This window comes from Pelodiscus sinensis, chromosome 1 (genome assembly GCF_052426305.1).
Source record: "Pelodiscus sinensis isolate ZL-2025 chromosome 1, ASM5242630v1, whole genome shotgun sequence".
NCBI classification, from domain to species: domain Eukaryota; kingdom Metazoa; phylum Chordata; order Testudines; family Trionychidae; genus Pelodiscus; species Pelodiscus sinensis.
The window spans coordinates 353,371,357-353,389,001 of record NC_143052.1 but is presented as its reverse complement, the minus strand read 5'-3'; the positions used below and the strand labels follow the sequence as shown (position 1 = coordinate 353,389,001).

Sequence of the window (17,645 nt, the reverse complement as noted above, 5' to 3'; positions counted from 1 at the left end):
CTTGGTCAAAAGGAGACACTGGGCCTATAATTCAAAGAGTCGCTTTCCTCATTTTAGCCCGAGCGGACGGAAGCCCTGTGTCAGATCCGTGGCCAATGGCGTTTTCGAGTGACAGTGTTATGCTGAAACAAAACACACGAGATCTTTTATAGGGGAAAAGACAGCACACCGTATTTATTAAGAATACAACAGTAACATATGCTTTTCAGTCACTCACACACACAAACGCCATACGCACAGTTCCACCAGATGATGTTGTAGTTACCAGTTCAGAGTCTGGATCAATGTAGTGGCCAGCCATATCGATCACAGAGTGGGAGCCGGGCTTTGTCGGTCACGATCTGATCCTCTCCTGGAGTTGGTGGCAAGACGAACCCAAAGTTCCATAGCAAAGCGCCCCGCTTTTATAGTCCTTTTCTTTGTTGAAGTCTATGGATTCTGCTGAGCCTGTCTGTGTCCGGTGTGTTATCTTTTTGATGTTAATCATTCCCCGAACATTTCCAAGAGGCTCATCCTTTAATCAATTGTCTTTTGGGGTGCTCGCTCCACTTTAGAGTCTTCAGTCTGTCAAGCTGATCAATTCCTGAGCATATCTACGCACTGATGGATCCTCTGACGTCGACAAGTCTGTTTTCACCCATTCTTTGCCTCTCCTTTCTTGGCCATCTGGCTCTGAGGATAACTTTCCCACCTCTATCTCCACACATACATAACACTTTCACACATAAACAAGCTCTACAAGGACCTTCTAAGAAAGCAGAAACAACAGCATTTTATATTGAGCAAAGCCAAAAGACATTGTCAATTATGCCTTAAACAAAATTATTCACACTGAAATTCGGGCCTTCAGCACTCCTCTACTTTCATTAATATAGATACACTATGAGATCCTGTCTCTTTACTTAGTAAACGTACTAAACTTACCAAATATATACAAATATAATTGAAAGGCTTAATTAATAAAATATGAATGTGTAACCTTAACGTTACTACATTATTAAGCCAAAAAATCTTACTCCAACAACAGACCCACAAGTGATGTCAGAGAAATGTTCTGTGTTGAGAGAGCCTGGTAAAGCCGAGCCCTGCTCAGCTCCGCTCAGGGTGGTCACCACGGATCCTTCCTCTCCTGGCCACGAGGGGAGACAAGTTTTGGTTTTCCTGCCCGAGAGCCCAGCAGAGCCGGGCAGAGGCACCAGCATTTCCTACCCTGAGTCCCCAAATGACTCCGCTACAAAATGTGAATCAATGTCCAGGACACAGCCACTGGGGGCAGGGCCCCCCAGACCTCTCTAAGCTGCCTGGCCTGAAATCGAGCCCCAGGTTCTGTCTGTTCCTGCCCTCCTCAGCCTTATCTCTGATTAGTGGTGGCTCCTCCTCCACCTGCATGGGCCGCCATGCGCCTTAACCCAGCTGGCCCCATGTGGGGTGGACTTGCCCTCTAGCCCTCCAACTCCAGCCAGTAGCCTTGGTTGTGGGGATACTTGCTGCTCGACAAGTGCCTGGGCCAGGCCCACAGGCCAGTCTGTCTCTTGTGGGGTGACCCTGGATGCCCTGCTCTGCCATTCTAACTCCCCTGCAGCTTCTTGTTAGGCCAGCTGGGCAGCTCCCGTGCTCATATTCAACAGAATCCCACAGCATGAGGGGTCTTAATTCCCCAAAGTTGGGGGGTGTCCAGCCTGTGGTGGAGCCAAGCGCAGCTCCCTGCCAGTGTAACCACACACCTCGGCTATGTCTACCCTGGCGAGTTCTTGTGCCAGAAATATGCAAATGAGGCTAAGCGTGGAATATCGCCGAGCCTCATTTGCCTACCAAATGAGCCGCCATTTTTGCAAAAGAGGCTCTTGCAGCAGAAGGAGCTATCTACACTGCCCCTTCTTGTGCAAGAAAACAGAATAGTTTTCGTTATAAGTATTTCCGGTAAAAGAGTGTCTACATTGGCAGGCTGCTTTTCCGGAAAAGCCCTTTTTCCGGAAAAGCATCTGTGGCCAATGTAGACACGCTTTTCCGGAAAAGAGCCCCGATCGTCATTTTCGCGATCAGGGCTTTTTTCCAGAAAAGACTACTGTGCTGTCTACACTGGTCCTTTTCCGGAACAGTGTTCCAGAATAAGGACTTATGCCTGAGCGGGAGCAGCGTAGCTTTTCTGGAATAGCGGCTGATTTTGTACAGTACAGCGTCGTTGCTTTTCCAGAAATTCAAGGGCCAGTGTAGACAGCTCGCAGCTTATTCCGGAAAAGCGGCTGATTTTCCGGAATAAGTGGCCCAGTGTAGACACAGCCTAGATGTGTGGGTTACAGGGGAAACTATGTGCAAGCGGGTTGCCGTGTGCAAGGGCAGTTTTGTGTGAGGGGGTTGCCGTATGCAAGGGGGCAGGCTTGTGGTCTCTTTACCACCTCCCCACACACTGCTGTTCTCTCTACCCTCAATGCTCACACACACTGATGGTCTCTCTACCCCTTTTTCCCCAACACACACTCCTGGTCACTCTACCTCCCCACCCCACCCCACACATACACTGCTGGTCTCTCTGTTCCCCACCACACACACATACTGGTGATTTCTTTACCCCCAACCCTACAGACAATGCTGGTCTATCTACTCTCTCTCCCCCTCCCGCCATACTGCTTGTTTCTCTACCCCACTCACCCGCATACATTTCTCGCTTCTCTACTCCCACTCCCCCCCACGCGCTGCTGGCATCTCTACCACACACCCTCATGAAATGATGTTCTTTCTACCCACCATGCCCACACACACTAAGCTGGTTTCTCTATCCCACAACACACACACACACTCATGATCTCTCTAGCCCCCTACACTGCCCACCCACCTTCCACACATTGCTAGTCTTCCTACACCCCACACTCACACACACACTGCTGATTTCTCTACTTTCCTCCCCCCCCACACACACACTGCTGATCTGTCTACCTCCCCACAGTGCTGGTCTTTCTATCACCCCCCAAACACACACTCACCAGGTCCCAGGCTCCCCCTTGTACCTTCTTCCCCCAGCCACCCCTACAGTCAGAGAACCCCACTGGTACATTTCTCAGGGGGAGCGGGCAGGGGGCCATACCCAAACTTCCCACTGGACCGTGTTGGTTCCCATGACACATGGGCTGGGCAGGTACCTCAGGAGAGACTGGCAGGTTAGCAAGAGCTTCCAGACCTGAATTACCCCGAAGGAAAGTACAGAAGGCGGTGGGAGACCTGGTGTTAATGTGAGCTCTGCGCGATTTGGAGCAGGGGTTTCACCCTAAGTCTCATGTGAGCGGCCGGAGCGCTGGGCTGGGGGGTTCTCTGTGTCCCACAAGGTCTGTGTGTTGTGGGCACATCCCCACTGACCAGGGGGCAGGTCACTCGGCCGTTGTCCAGGCCCTGGGCTGGGATGCAGTGCAGTGAGGCAGGAGGCCTGTGTGAGTCCAGCATCCATTGCGTAAGAACACTAGACTGTGCTGGCACTCGGCCCATAATGGAGCCCAGGGCCACTGGCACCAGCATCCAAATGGGAAATAAATGGTGATAAATTTGGGAGTCCAAAGGTGAGTCTCGCGATGGATGTGTGGGAGACGCTGGACACAAACAAAGTCCTGGTCCTCGCCCGGGCAATGGTAGCCCTGCAGTAGGGGGGAAGGCACGTCAGGAGGAGAACACCCCACACAGATCACTCCCCAACCAGCACGGCCTCTATTCCTTCCTCGGGGGGGCAAAGGAAGGGCGTGACTTTTGCCTTTCCAACGGCTGCCACTGCCCACTCACCAGAGTACAGTCCACTTAGCCAGAGGCAGGGAGGGGAAGAAATCTCCCCAATCCTGTTCCGTGACTGCCAGTGTCTCCCAGAGAGGGTGTGTCTAGACTACAGGGGTGATTAGAAAACAGTGGCCTTTTTTCGAAAAAACGTCCCCTGAGTCTAGACTGCTACCACGTTCTTTCGAAAGAAAATCCAAAGAATGGGGCAGTTTTTTTGCCTGCGGAAAACCTCGTTTTTCGAGAAATAAAACCTTTTTTCGAAAGTGCTCTTTCAAAAAAAGTCCTCTGTAATACAAACTGTGCTTTTTCGAATGAGAGCATCCAGACGGATTGGGTGTTCTCTTTCAAAAAAACGGATTGCTTTTTTGTATGTACTGAACATAAGAACATAAGAACATAAGAACATAAGAACGGCCATACTGGGTCAGACCAAAGGTCCATCTAGCCCAGTATCCTGTCTTCCCACAGTGGCCAGCACCAGGTGCCCCAGAGAGGGTGGACCGAAGACAATGATCAAGCGATTTGTCTCCTGCCATCCCTCTCCAGCCTCTGATTATAGTCTATTGGTTATAGTCTAGATGCCCTCTTTCGAAAGAGACTTGCAGTCTAGATGTAGCCTGACTGGAAATGACCCGTGCTTAGAGACAGAAGATCCATGTACCCCAGAATCTCCTTCATGCCGTTATTTTCTTTTGTGTCCCAGGTACCTGTGACCAGGGTGGGCTCATGGGCATTAGCAAACCCACCCTGACACAGCAGAGCTGTAGCTGGACTGTCCACGCTTTGGGGTTTGCGGTAGATCCTATCCGGCTGACTGGGGGAAGGAGCTTTATAGATGGCCCCTATGAGCACCGTTGGGAGTGTGATGGGTTGGGCCCCCTTGGGATATTGTGTAATGTGCTGACATAACACTGAGCAGCCTTTTCTGTCAGCCTGAGCGTGCTTTTGTCCTGTCTTGCTGAACCAGGCTCTTCAGCCTCCTCCAGCAACACATCGGTAGCCGCACCCAACTGCGGAATGAGACAGACTCTGAAATAAGCTCGGGGATGTCTCAGCTGAAGGGACCTGCCACAGCTCCCCGGTGCCCATCTCCCTCAGAGTGCAGAGCCAAAATTTTATGAAACTCGTCTTAAAGAAGTAGCTAGTAGAAGGAAGCAGATTTCTAAGACACTCAAACAGCGCACACAAATTAAACTTGATTCACTAAAGAAACTGGTTACAAACGACGACTCTGCTTCCTGGATCTTGTTTTAAGTACATAAGAACATAAGAACGGCCATACTGGGTCAGACCAAAGGTCCATCTAGCCCAGTATCCTGTCTACCGACAGTGGCCAGCACCAGGTGCCCCAGAGAGGGTGGACCGAAGACAATGATCAAGCGCTTTGTCTCCTGCCATCCCTCTCCAGCCTCTGACAAACAGAGGCCAAGGACACCATTTTATCCCCTGTAGATTCCTTCACAGGCCAGGTATCTTTCTAACCCTGGTGTCAGGGCTTTTCTCCACTCTGGCATTTTGAATGGAGACAATGGGAGCCCACAAGAGACTTTAAAAATACTTTGCCACTAAATACTTCCCCAAGGTGAAAGATTCCTCAGCCTTGGATTGATATCGCTGCCACCACCCAAACACGAAACGCTTGTAAGAAACCAGGAAGGTGCACGTGGCAATTCCTTCCTATAAGTGACCCTCAAGCTATTTTACGCTTCCTCTGGTGCAGGCTTGAAAACCCTGTGTGGCGGCGCGTTGGGGTTTTCCCGTCTCCTGCACACCCGTAGTGTCACGGACAGACTCCACCAGCCAGCAGAATAGAGGGAGTTTATTGCTTCTCCAGGATACAGCACAGCACAGATGTAATCTGGTTCCAGGAACTGGGGCTAGGAGGCCTCAGAGCCCCCCCTTGAGATGGGGGGTGGCTGGGCCCTACAATCCCAGCCCCCTCCCTAGCTCCTTCTCCCCTGCTTCCCAGACAGAAACCAACTAACTCACATCCAGCTCTGCCTCCAGCCAGGGCTCCACTCCCCTTCTTCGCATTGTTCCGCTCCCAGGAGGATACCGGTCGGACAGGTTCAGAGCTTCCTTTGCATAATGACTCATTCCCTGCCCTGCTGGGCCACGCTACAGCCAGCAGCCAGTGGCGGTCACTCACAACCCACTGCCCAGCATAGCAACCAGCAAGGTACCACCCACTATGTCACACCCTGTTATTGCGATCAGCTGAAAAGGGAAATGTATATTTCTCTGACTGGTTTGGCTGTGCTGTCTTAGGCAGCTGCACACAGAACCTCCTGCCTTCTAGGATGCAGCAACCAACTCATTTCCCAAAAAGGGTGATTTTTACTTAAGAAAGAACAGGAAAAATAGAGAAAACTCCTTGGATGAAATATGGCTTGGTTGCATGGCAATACAGAACAACTGGAAAAAAGCATTAAAAACATAGGGAATTGTTTTCCAGGGAGTCAGCCCAGGAAGTTACAGTGAAAGAGGGTAATTATATGTGCTCAGCACAGAGAAGACAATGACACCTGAAAATAGAGAAAAACATCTGATCACATTTGACAAAACAGTCCCTGTTCTACTCATATAGCTATCGTTTCTAGAATGAGTCTTTCTCTAAGCATGGACGCCACTGGAGTCTCGATGTGTGGGTCCTCAGCTCCTCACCGGTTCTTCTGGGGTATCTGCTCTGGACAAAAAAGATGAAGAGGAAGGGCTACAGATTACCATTAATCAGCCCACACTGTGTTTTCATTGGATATCCGGGCCCCATGACATCCTACTTCATACTCCCTAGTATGTCTGGGGACTCTCTAGGACTCATGGTCTATGCTTTTAAACAGTTTTCTCTGTTCTTCCCTGTAGACCGCAGTTCCAGTCCTTTTCTTCCCAGCTGTTCTCAACTATCTCTTTGGATGGGACGCATAAAAGACCCAAACTGAAGCCCTTGATTGCTTCCACTGCCGCCTTAAATAGGTTTTCCATAAAGCAGGAGCCCTTTGTTCGATGGCCCCACCTCACCATCCAAGAGGGAGGATCGTATCAGGAGGCCAGGTCACCTAACTCTAGTATCTCAGTGTCCACGAATAAGCGGCAGAATGGAGCATGCACATGGATGCCCGGCCTTTTCACAGTTCTTTGTCCTCACTGATGGCCAGCAAGCCCCATTTGGCTTTTCCATTGTTGCACCTAATGTGTTAGCAGTGGGTGTCAACCAAAGAAGCACAGCTCCACTCCAGATACATGGTCAAAATGCCTCACTTCAAATGCAGAAATGAGACAGGCATGCAAATAGGACAGTCACATTCAGTAAATCACAACCTTTCCCGTGACACCTCACATGAGTTACCTGGCATTCAGCATATCTCAGTTCTGTCGCAGGCAGATCACATGCCCATTTTCTAAAAGAATTTGGAGTGTCACATCACAACAAAATCACTGGACTGTTCCAGACTTTCCCAGTTGTGCGGCGATTCGCTGCTGTACAGAAACCATCTGGCGAAGAGAATTCCATGTGCACAAGGCGGTGGGACGACTGTGCAGAAGAATGTCACGTACTAGTACTCTTACAATGCTGGCAACATATATGAGCTCAATTTAAATGCAAAACCACTAGTTCAGTCCGCAGTAGTCGCAGATGCAATCTAAACGAACTGTGTTTCCCATCCTGGTACTTCATGGCAGGACATAGCACTCTTGATAAAAGTGGGTTGTGGTTAAATTAGTTAACAGACGGACATACATGAAACATTGCGGTCTGCAAACTCAGTAAAGGCTCCCCGGACGTGCCAAGTACCTGGTACAACAGGCAATAGAAGCTTTCACTTCCAAAGTTCTCTATCTAGGTGGGGTTCTTTATGCCAGGCGATCTAGGAGGAGATTTATGCCAGGCGAGCTAGGCAGCAGGAGATTTCACATGTACAATACTAGCACTGGGAAGAGGGCAGGATTAGCAGCACAGCGCAAAGCATCAACTGTTCTTACATAGCATAATGAGATGTTGGAACTCCCGTGCACAATGTGAGCAGGGTACAGAAGAGAGTGGAGATGAACGGAGAGGAGAGTATACACTTTTATAGCAATGAGGGTGAAGTGCTTATTTAGCAGGGATTGAAAACTTCCTGCTTCCACGGACAAGCCAACTCTAACTGTGGGGGTTTAGGAAGAATCTTTCCCTTGAGTGGGACAGCTGTGTAAACCTCCATGGGGTTTCCTCTGAAGCAGCCAGAACTGGCTACTAGAGACAGGATATGGATCAGACGGACCAGTGCTCTGATCCAGCCGGGTTACTCCTATGTCCCTAGATATCTAATGGCCAAAACCATTCTCTAACCGAAGGGGTGTCTCTGGGGTGTGTGATATGGCAGCAGCACTCCATGGAATGCAGAGATAGTTGATGGCCAGCAAGGTGAGTTACCTTGCCCATCACGTGTTAGCGTCTTTATGCCTGTCCATTTGGCATAAAGTGGGCAGCGTAAGAACAAAACTCCCCTGTGGCCTTCATCTCAGACTAATGAAGCCTCCTTAATTTGCTGGGTGCACTAAAGAGGATCGCATTGAGCCTTGGCCCTGGATTTGCAGTGAAACTTCCCTGGGGGGTGAAAATGTCTGTTTTACTACATGGAGTTAATGGGTTAACATCTCTGTTTTGGAGCCAAGAGGCCCTCTCTTTGCCATGTGGAAGAAGCCAGCTAGGGAGTCACATTGCACTGGAGTCAGAACTATTTCCTCTTCCGAGACAATAAGCAGCCTATTTGCTCCCTCAGCTGCTTGGTTTTCATCCCGTAAACAATGGGGTTTAGCATGGGGGGGACGAGCACGTAGAGATCGGCCAGCAGGATGTGAAAGTGCTTAGGGATATTGTGGCCAAAGCGGTGGGTTAGGAAAGTGAAGAAGGCTGGGATATAAAATAAGAGGATGATACAGACATGAGAGCCGCAAGTGCTGAGAGTTCTCTGTCGGGCATCTTTGGTGGGTAGCTTGAAGACAGCCCTGAGAATCAGCACATAAGACACAACAATAAACACAACATCTAATATAAAGGCTACAATAGGCACTGCCAAGCCATACCAGATATTGATAGAGATGTCCGCACAGGCCAGCCTGGCCACCCCAATGTGCTCACAGTAGGAGTGAGGGATGATGTTGCTTGCACAGAAGGGCAGCCGTTTGAGCAGAAAGACATCGGGAACAATTATACAAAAACTTCTGATGACGATGGCCATGGCTATTTTCCCAATCTTCTTTTTGGTGAGGATAGTCGTGTACCTCAGGGGGTCACAGACGGCAACATACCTATCGAACCCCATGGCCAGCAGGATGGTCGACTCGGCGGCAACCCCAAAGTGCAAAAAGAACACCTGGGTGAGGCAGGAAGTGAAGGAAATGTCCTTGGGTCCAAACCAGAAGATGGCCAGCGTGTTGGGCACGGTGGACGTGCATAACAGTAAATCAGACACCGCCAGCATGGAGAGGAAAATGAACATGGGCTCGTGCAGCCTGCGCTGGGTGGAGATGAGCAGGAGGAGACCACAGTTCCCCAGAACAGCCACCGTGTACATCAGTGTGAAGGGGATGGAGATCCAGGGGTGCCAAGGCTCCAGGCCTGGGATGCCAACCAGGATGAAGTTGAGGTGACTGAACGTTGTGCTGTTGGGTGTGTCCATGGGACGCTGAGGGCTCCGCTTGGGTGCCGGGCCTGGCTGGAAGCAGACAAGGTCAGTGCTTGCTGGGCTCTCCCCCCTCTCACACTTAATTCTGACTTCCCGCTCTCTCCCTGCTCTCCTGGCTTTGAGAGTGAGCTCAGAGTTGTGCAGGGCAGAGCCGGAGCCCATGACAGAGACCTGTTAGGAACTGGGAGGTGACCACTCTGCAAACCAGCCACTGAGCAAGCAGGGCTGGGCAGAGAGTTTCAGAGAGCCCAGCCCATAAAGCCGGCGTCCCTCAGCTTCAATAAACATCCAGAAAAAACAATGCTGAATGGACCGTTCAGTTACTCTAGCTCCGTGAGGTTTTACTGCCCCAGCTCTGGCCCTGCTCCCTGCTTTGCCCCTGAGAGACGCTGAACCCTTCAGGGGGCTGCCGAGCCCATGAACACAGCGGCCACTCAGATCTGCCTAGTGCAGAAAGGGGCACTAATGGATTCGGGGTATGGGGACACAGAACTGGGCCCAGGTTCCCAGCAGTGGCCCTACCAGCTACAGAGACGGTGAGGATAGAATCTCCCTGCCACCCGAGCATGTTTGGCCCCAGCTCTGCACTGAGGGATCCTGTTCACCCGACCCCTGAGTCCTGGTAATGTCCAGTGCCCCTGGAGCTTCTCACAGCGCTGCTTGGCCGGCAGGGAGGATCCATCCTGATAACCCTGCGCCCAGCCCATGGAAATTCAGAAAATGCAAATCATTGACTGTTACCACTAAAGTATACAACTGTTCGATAGATTTGGGAGAGCCTCTCTGTCCATCTGTCTGTCTGGTGAAGAGCTCCTCTGAAATGAGTGGAGCCAGCACCACCAGATTTGATAGGCAGCTTCCTTTTTCCACAACTTACAGCAAGGTCAGAGTTTTTCTGTGTGGAGAAAACGGAAAGTGTTCGAGATGGGATTGCTCCTCTGAACACCCAACAGAAAAGCAACAGACTCACTTGCAAAGGTGCTTCCACCTCTCATTCAGGATGGGTCCCGCTCCAAGCCTCACCTCCCCAGGCTCCCTTTGCGGAGGGCAGGTGAGGCTGAAGCTGCCCCCAGTCCATGCGGGATCACTGCTGTAGGTGCCGCTTTGTGAGGGGAGAGAGGAGAGTGCACATTTTGCTCCACTCCACACTTTCGCTAGGGAAATCAGGGCGCACATGAACCGGGACTTGCCCCAGTGGGGGAAATGCCCGGATCGCCCAGCAATGCCACCTGTAGCTTCAGTGGCCATGGAAATGAGATCACCCTGGCCCCAAGCTGTGGTGGGGAGAAAGGGTTGGAGTAGCCCTCTCTCCTGGGGTAGCCTGCACACTCTGAATCCCCCCTCTTCAGCTCAGCGCAGGGCAATGGCTCAAAGGAATCCTGGGCATGTTCAGCTCCAAGTGTCAGCTCGGAGGAAGGCCTGGTCCCCTCCCAGAGCTGAAGAGAGACAAAACCTGCAGCTCCCATCTGCAACCGGTGGCTCATGACTGCAGCTGCAGGCGATCTCGGAAAAGTGTCACGCTCCCCCACATCTGCCCCTACTGGAATTTCCTGCCCTTTCCTGTAACCCTGGTGCTGCCCACAGGTGCAGGGGGAGGCTCGACAAACCTGACCGTAATCCAGCTCAGTCTGGGAAGGCCCGTTGGCAGGAGCTGCACGTTGCTCTTTGCTGTTTTCTCTCGCTGCCCGAGGCCAGCAGCTTGTCAGTGAGGGCTCCCTGGGGCCACAGCCCGGCCCAGCTCGGAGACGCCCGGGAGACTCTCCAGGGTAAGAGCTGAGCAGGAGCCTCCAGCACGAACGACCCCCCATGAGCTCTTCTGGGTCCTGGAATATCCGCTGGATCCAGAAATGTCCGAGTGCCCCTGATAGGCAAACCCTGCCTGGGTGCTGGGCACCTCCCTTCCTGGGCGCCTGGAAGCCAAGTCCGTGGGGCCTTTCTCCCGGCTGCAGATGTCCTAACGCTCATCCCAGCCCTTCTCACTGCTTCAGTTGTCTCCCTGGGCAGTCTTTCCCTAGACCCCTCCGGGCAGGTGCAGTCCCCTGCAGCCCTCACGCAGGGTTTGGGAGCGGAGACATTGGCTGCTCCACGAGAATTGCACCTTCCCACCCAGCACAGAGTAACTACAGAGCGTCCGTCTGTCCCTGCCCGTCTGTCCATGCACCCGCCCTCTCTGCCACCTCCAGCCCTGCCCCCGTGTCTGTGTCCTGGACGTTCATTCGCATTTCGTAGCGGAGACATTGGGGGCTCAGGGTAGGAAATGCTGGTGCCTCTGCCTGGCTCTGCTCTGGGCTCTCTGGCTGGGAAACTGAGACTTGTGTTCATGGCTGTTCTCTGTTTGCTTTCCCTGCCTTTCCTTCCCCTGTGGGCGCCATCCTACTCCACCCAACCTGTCCCCCACTCCCAGGGGCACCAGGGGTCGTGGGGGGTTCCCCTGGACTGGGTCAAATCGCACTGATAACATGCAAGGGCACCTTTCTCAGCAGGGGGGCAGCCATTCAGAAAGCCCCCCCCAAAACACTCACCGGGCTCCTGCCCCAGCCAGGGATGAGGAGTCTCTGTTGGGATCCAGGTGGGGAGCTGCAGGGGCAGGAACCGCACTGGCCGGGGCTCGGAGGCAGGGACATTTATCCTGCCTGCCTGGGAGTCCCAGTGGGGTCGGAGCCAGCAGGGAGCCCTGGGCACAGAGCAGTTTCCAGCTCAGCCACAGGCAGGGGTAGGCTGGGACCAGAGGATTTGTGTGTTTACATCAATTATGTTGGCTTCACTCTCGAAAGCCCAAAAGCCCAGGCTGCGTGTTCTGTGCAGGGAGCCGGGCAGCCCTGATCAACAGACACAAATGGTCCCTCAATTTTACAGTATTTAAATTTAAGTATTTAAGTTTCAAAATCACTGAAATGGACTCACAGACATTGGAAGTTGGGGTCGGCAGTAAGGTGCGTTACAGCAGGTGAGCGCTTTAAAGCACTGACTCTAGTTACAGCATCTCAGGGTTGGAGGAAACCTGAGGAGTCATCAAATGCAACCCCCTGCTAAAAACAGGCTCAATCCCAGTTTAATCCTCCCAGCCAGGGCTTTGTCCCGCCGGGACTTAATAGCTGTAGTGATGAAATTCGATTCCTTCCCTAGGGAACCCCTTTCAATGCTTCACCATCCTCCTCCGGAAATAATTTGTCGTATCATCCAACTTAGACCTCCCCCACTGCAACTCGATGCCATTGCTCTTTGTTCTGCCATTCCTCACCACTGAGAACAGCCTCTCTCCATCCTCTTTGGATCGTCCTGTCAGGAAGTTGAAGGCTGCCATCAAATCCGCGCCTCAATCTTCTCTTCTGAAGTCTAAACAAATCCATCCCTTAGCCTCTCCTCATAGGTCGATGTGCTCCAGCCCCTTAATCATTTCCATTGCCTTCCAGTGGACCCTCCATATGCTTTCCATAGTGGGGAGCCCACAAATGGATGCAATACTCCAGGGCTGTGTCTAGACTGGCAAGTTTTTCCGCAAAAGCACCTGCTTTTGCGGAAAAACTTGCCAGCTGTCTACACTGGCCGCTTGAATTTCCCCAAGAACACTGACGATCTCATGTAAAAAATCATTTTCTTGCGGAAATACTATGCTGCTCCCGTTCAGGCAAAAGTCCCTTTTGCTCAAAGCTTTTGCACAAAAGGGCCAGTGTAGACGGTTCAGATTTGTTTTGCACAAAAAAGCCTCGATCAGAAAATGGCGATCGGGGCTTTTTTGCGCAAAAGCGCGTCTAGATTGGCCACGGACGCTTTTCCGCAAAAATGCTTTTGTGGAAAAGCGTCCGTGCCAATCTAGACCCTCTTTTCCGCAAATGCTTTTAACGGAAAACTTTTCCGTTAAAAGCATTTGCAGAAAATCATGCCAGTCTAGATATAGTCCAGATGTGGCCTCACCAGAGCTGAATAAAGGGGAATTATCACCTCTCTGGTTCTGCCAACAACGCTCCTTCCAATACACCCTGAGGCTACATCTACATTGGCATGATCAGTGGTGAATGGGCTGCCAAGTGCCTTAACCCAGCTGGCCCCAGGTGGACTCACCCTCTTGCCCTCCAACTCCAGCCAGTAGCATTGGTCGTGGGGTTATTTACTGTTGGACAAGTGCCTAGGCTGGGCCCTCAGGCAAGACTGTCTCCTTCCAGGTCCCGTGTCATGAAGGGAAGCCTGTTTGTCTCCTCCAAGGTGCTTTGCCCCCTGCCCCTCCTTAAGTCACTCCAGTCCTTCCCCATCCCCATAGCCTGGCTGCTTCCCACTAACTAGGCGAGGGGATTGGCCACCTGCCTGTCCCTTGGCCAGCACTGCCCTGTCTACCTGGCCGTCTGCAGTGTTCCTGAGTCACTGGTCCCTGCACTGTTGCCAGGTGACTAGCTTTCAACTGGACGCACAGGGGGAAAGGGACGTGGACAGCGCCAGTCAGCACCACTAGCTGGGCCACCAAGAATGTAGCCAGTAATGCACCGGGGTAAGGCAGGCCCCCTGCCCTGGCTCTCTGGCTCTAGAAGCGTCAGGTGTGTCCAGGTCCTAGACACAGGGGCTCTGTGCGCTGCCCCCACCCTGGGGTGATGCTGCAGCTCCCATTGACAAGGCCCTTCAGCCAATAAGAGCTGCAGGGCCGGTGCCTGCGGTTGAGGGCAGCACATGGAGCCCCCCCCCGGCTGCCCCTGCACCTGGTAGCCAGAGGGACGGGGCGGCTGCTTCTTGTGAGCCCTGACCAGAGCCTGCGCCTGCCACCCTGCCTCACTCAAAGCCCCCACTTGAACCCCAAACCCCTCAGCCCCCTCCACCTCAGAGCCTGCACCCCTGAACCCCTCAGCCCCAGCCCAGAGCCTGCACCCCAAACCTGCCTCATCCAGAGCCCCTCCCACCCCCTGAACTCCTCAGCCCCAGTCCAGAGCCTGCACCCCAAACCTGCCTCAGTCAGAGCCCATCCCACCCCCTGAACTCCTCAGCCCCAGTCCAGAGCCTGCACCCCAAACCTGCCTCAGTCAGAGCCCATCCCACCCCCTGAACCCCTCGGCCCCAGCCACAACCCAGGGTCCTGATCTCTGGCCCTCCCCAGTGCCCTGAGCCAGCCTCTGCCCTGTAACCATGAGCCAGTCAGTGATGGGGGAGAGCAAGTGATAGGGGGCAGGGAGGGAGGAGGGAGGACACAGGGAGCAGTGGGCAGGGGCGGGGTCTCTGGAAAGGGGCGGGGTCTGGGTGGGGCAAGGGTGTTTGGTTTTCTGAATCCAAAAAGTTGAGACTCCTCCGACTGCCCCTGGGCTTCTCACCAAGGCGCTCGCTGGGGGCATTAGAGCTCAGACCCGGCAGTCCAGGGAGAACAGGCTGCAGGGAACACGCCTGGGCCAGCTGGAAGGAGAACAGAGCAGAAAGGACCTGACACGCCCTCACCACCCCAGACAGCCGGCACCAGCCACCGCTCAAGACAGGGTGGGCTGAGGCCCTGAGACAAACAGTAGCCGCTGGAGGGGGCGGCAGATTGTCTGATCCGGGGTAGGGGGGCTGAGAGCCAGCGCCTGAGCACAGACGGGCACTGGGGGCCCCTCACAGCTAAGAGGGCCGCCTGCCCTAGACACATAGATGGAGAGCACCCTTTTTGGTGTCCTTTTCTAGACAGGTACAAAAAACTTACATCACTTCTTTAAGTACAGGGTTGCCACCCTCTGTTGCCTAGATACCACCCTCACCTTATGGAAGGGGGACTTACTTACTTTCCTTCATGCTGTCAATTCTGACCCGGTCCTGTGCATTAATTTTTAGGGAGTCTTTGTACCAGGATATTCCTTAAGATGTTCCGTTACTCCCCTTTGCTTACAGTCTGTACCCAGTGCCTCCCTGTGTCCTTCCATTTTCTGCCTAACTTACACAATTACACAGTTATCAGCAGGGCCTCTTTCTTGGCTCCTGTTCCTGGACCAAAGCCTTGCTCACTAGATTGCAGGCCTGTTGCTGTTTTCATGTTACAGGTCTCTATTTAGGCCTGCTGACTCCATGTTACTGACCCTCAACTTACCACACACTGATGTTCTCTCTACCTCCCATGCCCACACACACTAAGGGTATGTCTACACTAGAAAGTTAGTTCGAACTAACGGACGTTAGTTCGAACTAACTTTCCTATGCGCTACACTAGCGCTCCGCTAGTTCGAATTTGAATCGAACTAGCGGAGCGCTTAGTTCGAACTAGGTAAACCTCATTTTACGAGGACTAACGCCTAGTTCGAACTAGCCAGTTCGAACTAAGGGCTGTGTAGCCCTTTAGTTCGAACTAGTGGGAGGCTAGCCCTCCCCAGGTTTCCCTGGTGGCCACTCTGGCCAACACCAGGGAAACTCTATGCCCCCCTCCCGGCCCCGGACCCCTTAAAGGGGCACGGGCTGGCTACGGTGCCCGTGCCAGGTGCAAGCCTGCCAGCACCCAGCTAGCAGACCCTGCACCTGGCACGGCACAGAGCCACCCACCCGATGCCCCCCAGCCCACCCCCTCTTGCCGGGACCAGGCTGGCGGCTCCCGGGAGCTTGCCCTGGACCGCAAGAGGCGGGCACCTTCCTGGGCTAGTGCGGACATCGTGGACCTCGTCCACGATCTCCGCACTAGGCACAGGAAAGTGGCCGTCTAGGGCAGGAGAGCTGCCAGCCTGGCCACCCAGGACCAGGTGTGCATGAAAATCAAGGGGGTCCACTGAGACCCCCGACACTGAGCCCTGAGCTTACAATGGCCGTACTGGGTCAGACCAAAGGTCCATCTAGCCCAGTAGCCTGTCTGCCAACAGCGGCCAACCCTAGGGACCCTGGAGGGGATGGACCGAAGACAATGACCAAGCCATTTGTCTCGTGCCATCCCTCTCCAGCCTTCCACAAACTTTGGGCAGGGATACCACTCCTACCCTCTGGCTAATAGGACTCCATGGACCCAACCTCCATGACTTGATCTCACTTCCCTTTCAACTCTGTTCTAGTTCTAGCCTTCACAGCCTCCTGCAGCAAGGAGTTCCACAGGTTAACTATTTGCTTTGTCAAGAACAACAACTTTCTCTTACTAGTTTCAAGCCTGCTACCCATTCCTTTCCTTTGGTGTCCTCTAGTCCTTCTTTATGGGAACTCAGGAAGAACTTTTCTGAATGCACCCTCTCCACCCAACCCCTGCTTTTAGAGACCTCTATCCTGTCCCCCCTCCGTCTCCTCTTTTCTAAGCTGAACAGTCCCAGTCTCTGTAGCCTCTCTTCATCTGGGACCTGTTCCCAACCCCTGATCATGTTAGTTGCCCTCCCCTCTCCCAGCCTTTCTCTTCCCCTCTCCCACCTCCTTTTCCCAGTCTCCCCCAGTTTTGTTCAATAAAGACAGAGTCAATGTTGGAAGAAACGTTATCTTTATTTTGTACATCAATAAGAAGGGGGGCTAGGGAAGGGCAAGTGGAAGGAGGTGAGGGAGGAATGGGGTACGAGCCCCCGATGGGGAGGACTGGGCTGGCTCTGCGGGCTTCTGGGGGTGGAAGCTCTCCTGCAGCCCCCCAATTACTCCCTCTCCCCAGATGGCAGCCTGCGGCAAGTGCAGCCGGGCTGATGGCCGAGTGGTGTGATGTGCCCAGTGTGGGCACTCAGGGCACTCCAAGCCAGAACTTCTTTGCAAGCGGGGCACCCCTTAGAACTGTGTGTCCGGGGTGGGGGTCGGGACCCTTTAAGCGCAGCCCTCGGCTAGCCTGAGACAGCATCTCCATGCTCTAAGTCCTCCTTTTATGCCCTGCCGGCACTGCTTCCGGCCATCATTAAGCCCTGTTCAGAGTCCACTCAATGTGGACTTACTAGTTCGAACTAGCAAAACGCTAGTTCGAACTAGTTTTTAGTTCTAGATGCGTTAGTTCGAACTAGCTTAGTTCGAATTAACTAATTCGAACTAAGTTAGTTCGAACTAGCGCTGTAGTGTAGACGTACCCTAAGATGGTTTCTCTACTTCCCCCCCACACATACACTGCTGGTTTCTCTATCCCCCAACACACACACACACACATGATCTCTTTAGCCTCCTACACTGCTTATCGCTCTACCTCCCACCTTCCACACATTGCTAGTCTCTCTACTCCCCATGCTCACACCCACTCTGTTGATTTCTCTACCTCCCCCCCCCCCCCACAAACACACACTTCTGGTCTCTCTACCTTCCCACAATGCTAGTCTTTCTATCGCCCCCCAAACACACACTCAC

General features: G+C 53.0%; 1 protein-coding gene across 1 annotated transcript; it reads right to left on the bottom strand.

Moving 5' to 3' along the window:
• Positions 1 to 8,474: 8,474 nt before the first annotated feature.
• LOC102453274 (olfactory receptor 52B2-like) lies at positions 8,475 to 9,419 on the bottom strand. The gene has a single exon (XM_006130093.3). The coding sequence runs from the start codon at positions 9,417 to 9,419 to the stop codon at positions 8,475 to 8,477; it is 945 nt and encodes a 314-aa protein (XP_006130155.3).
• Between the last annotated feature and the right edge of the window lie 8,226 nt (positions 9,420 to 17,645).

What these genes read in the sequence shown, in the direction of transcription:
- LOC102453274 (XM_006130093.3), bottom strand. Translation starts at nt 9,419, where the DNA reads ATGGACACACCCAACAGCACAACGTTCAGTCACCTCAACTTCATCCTG.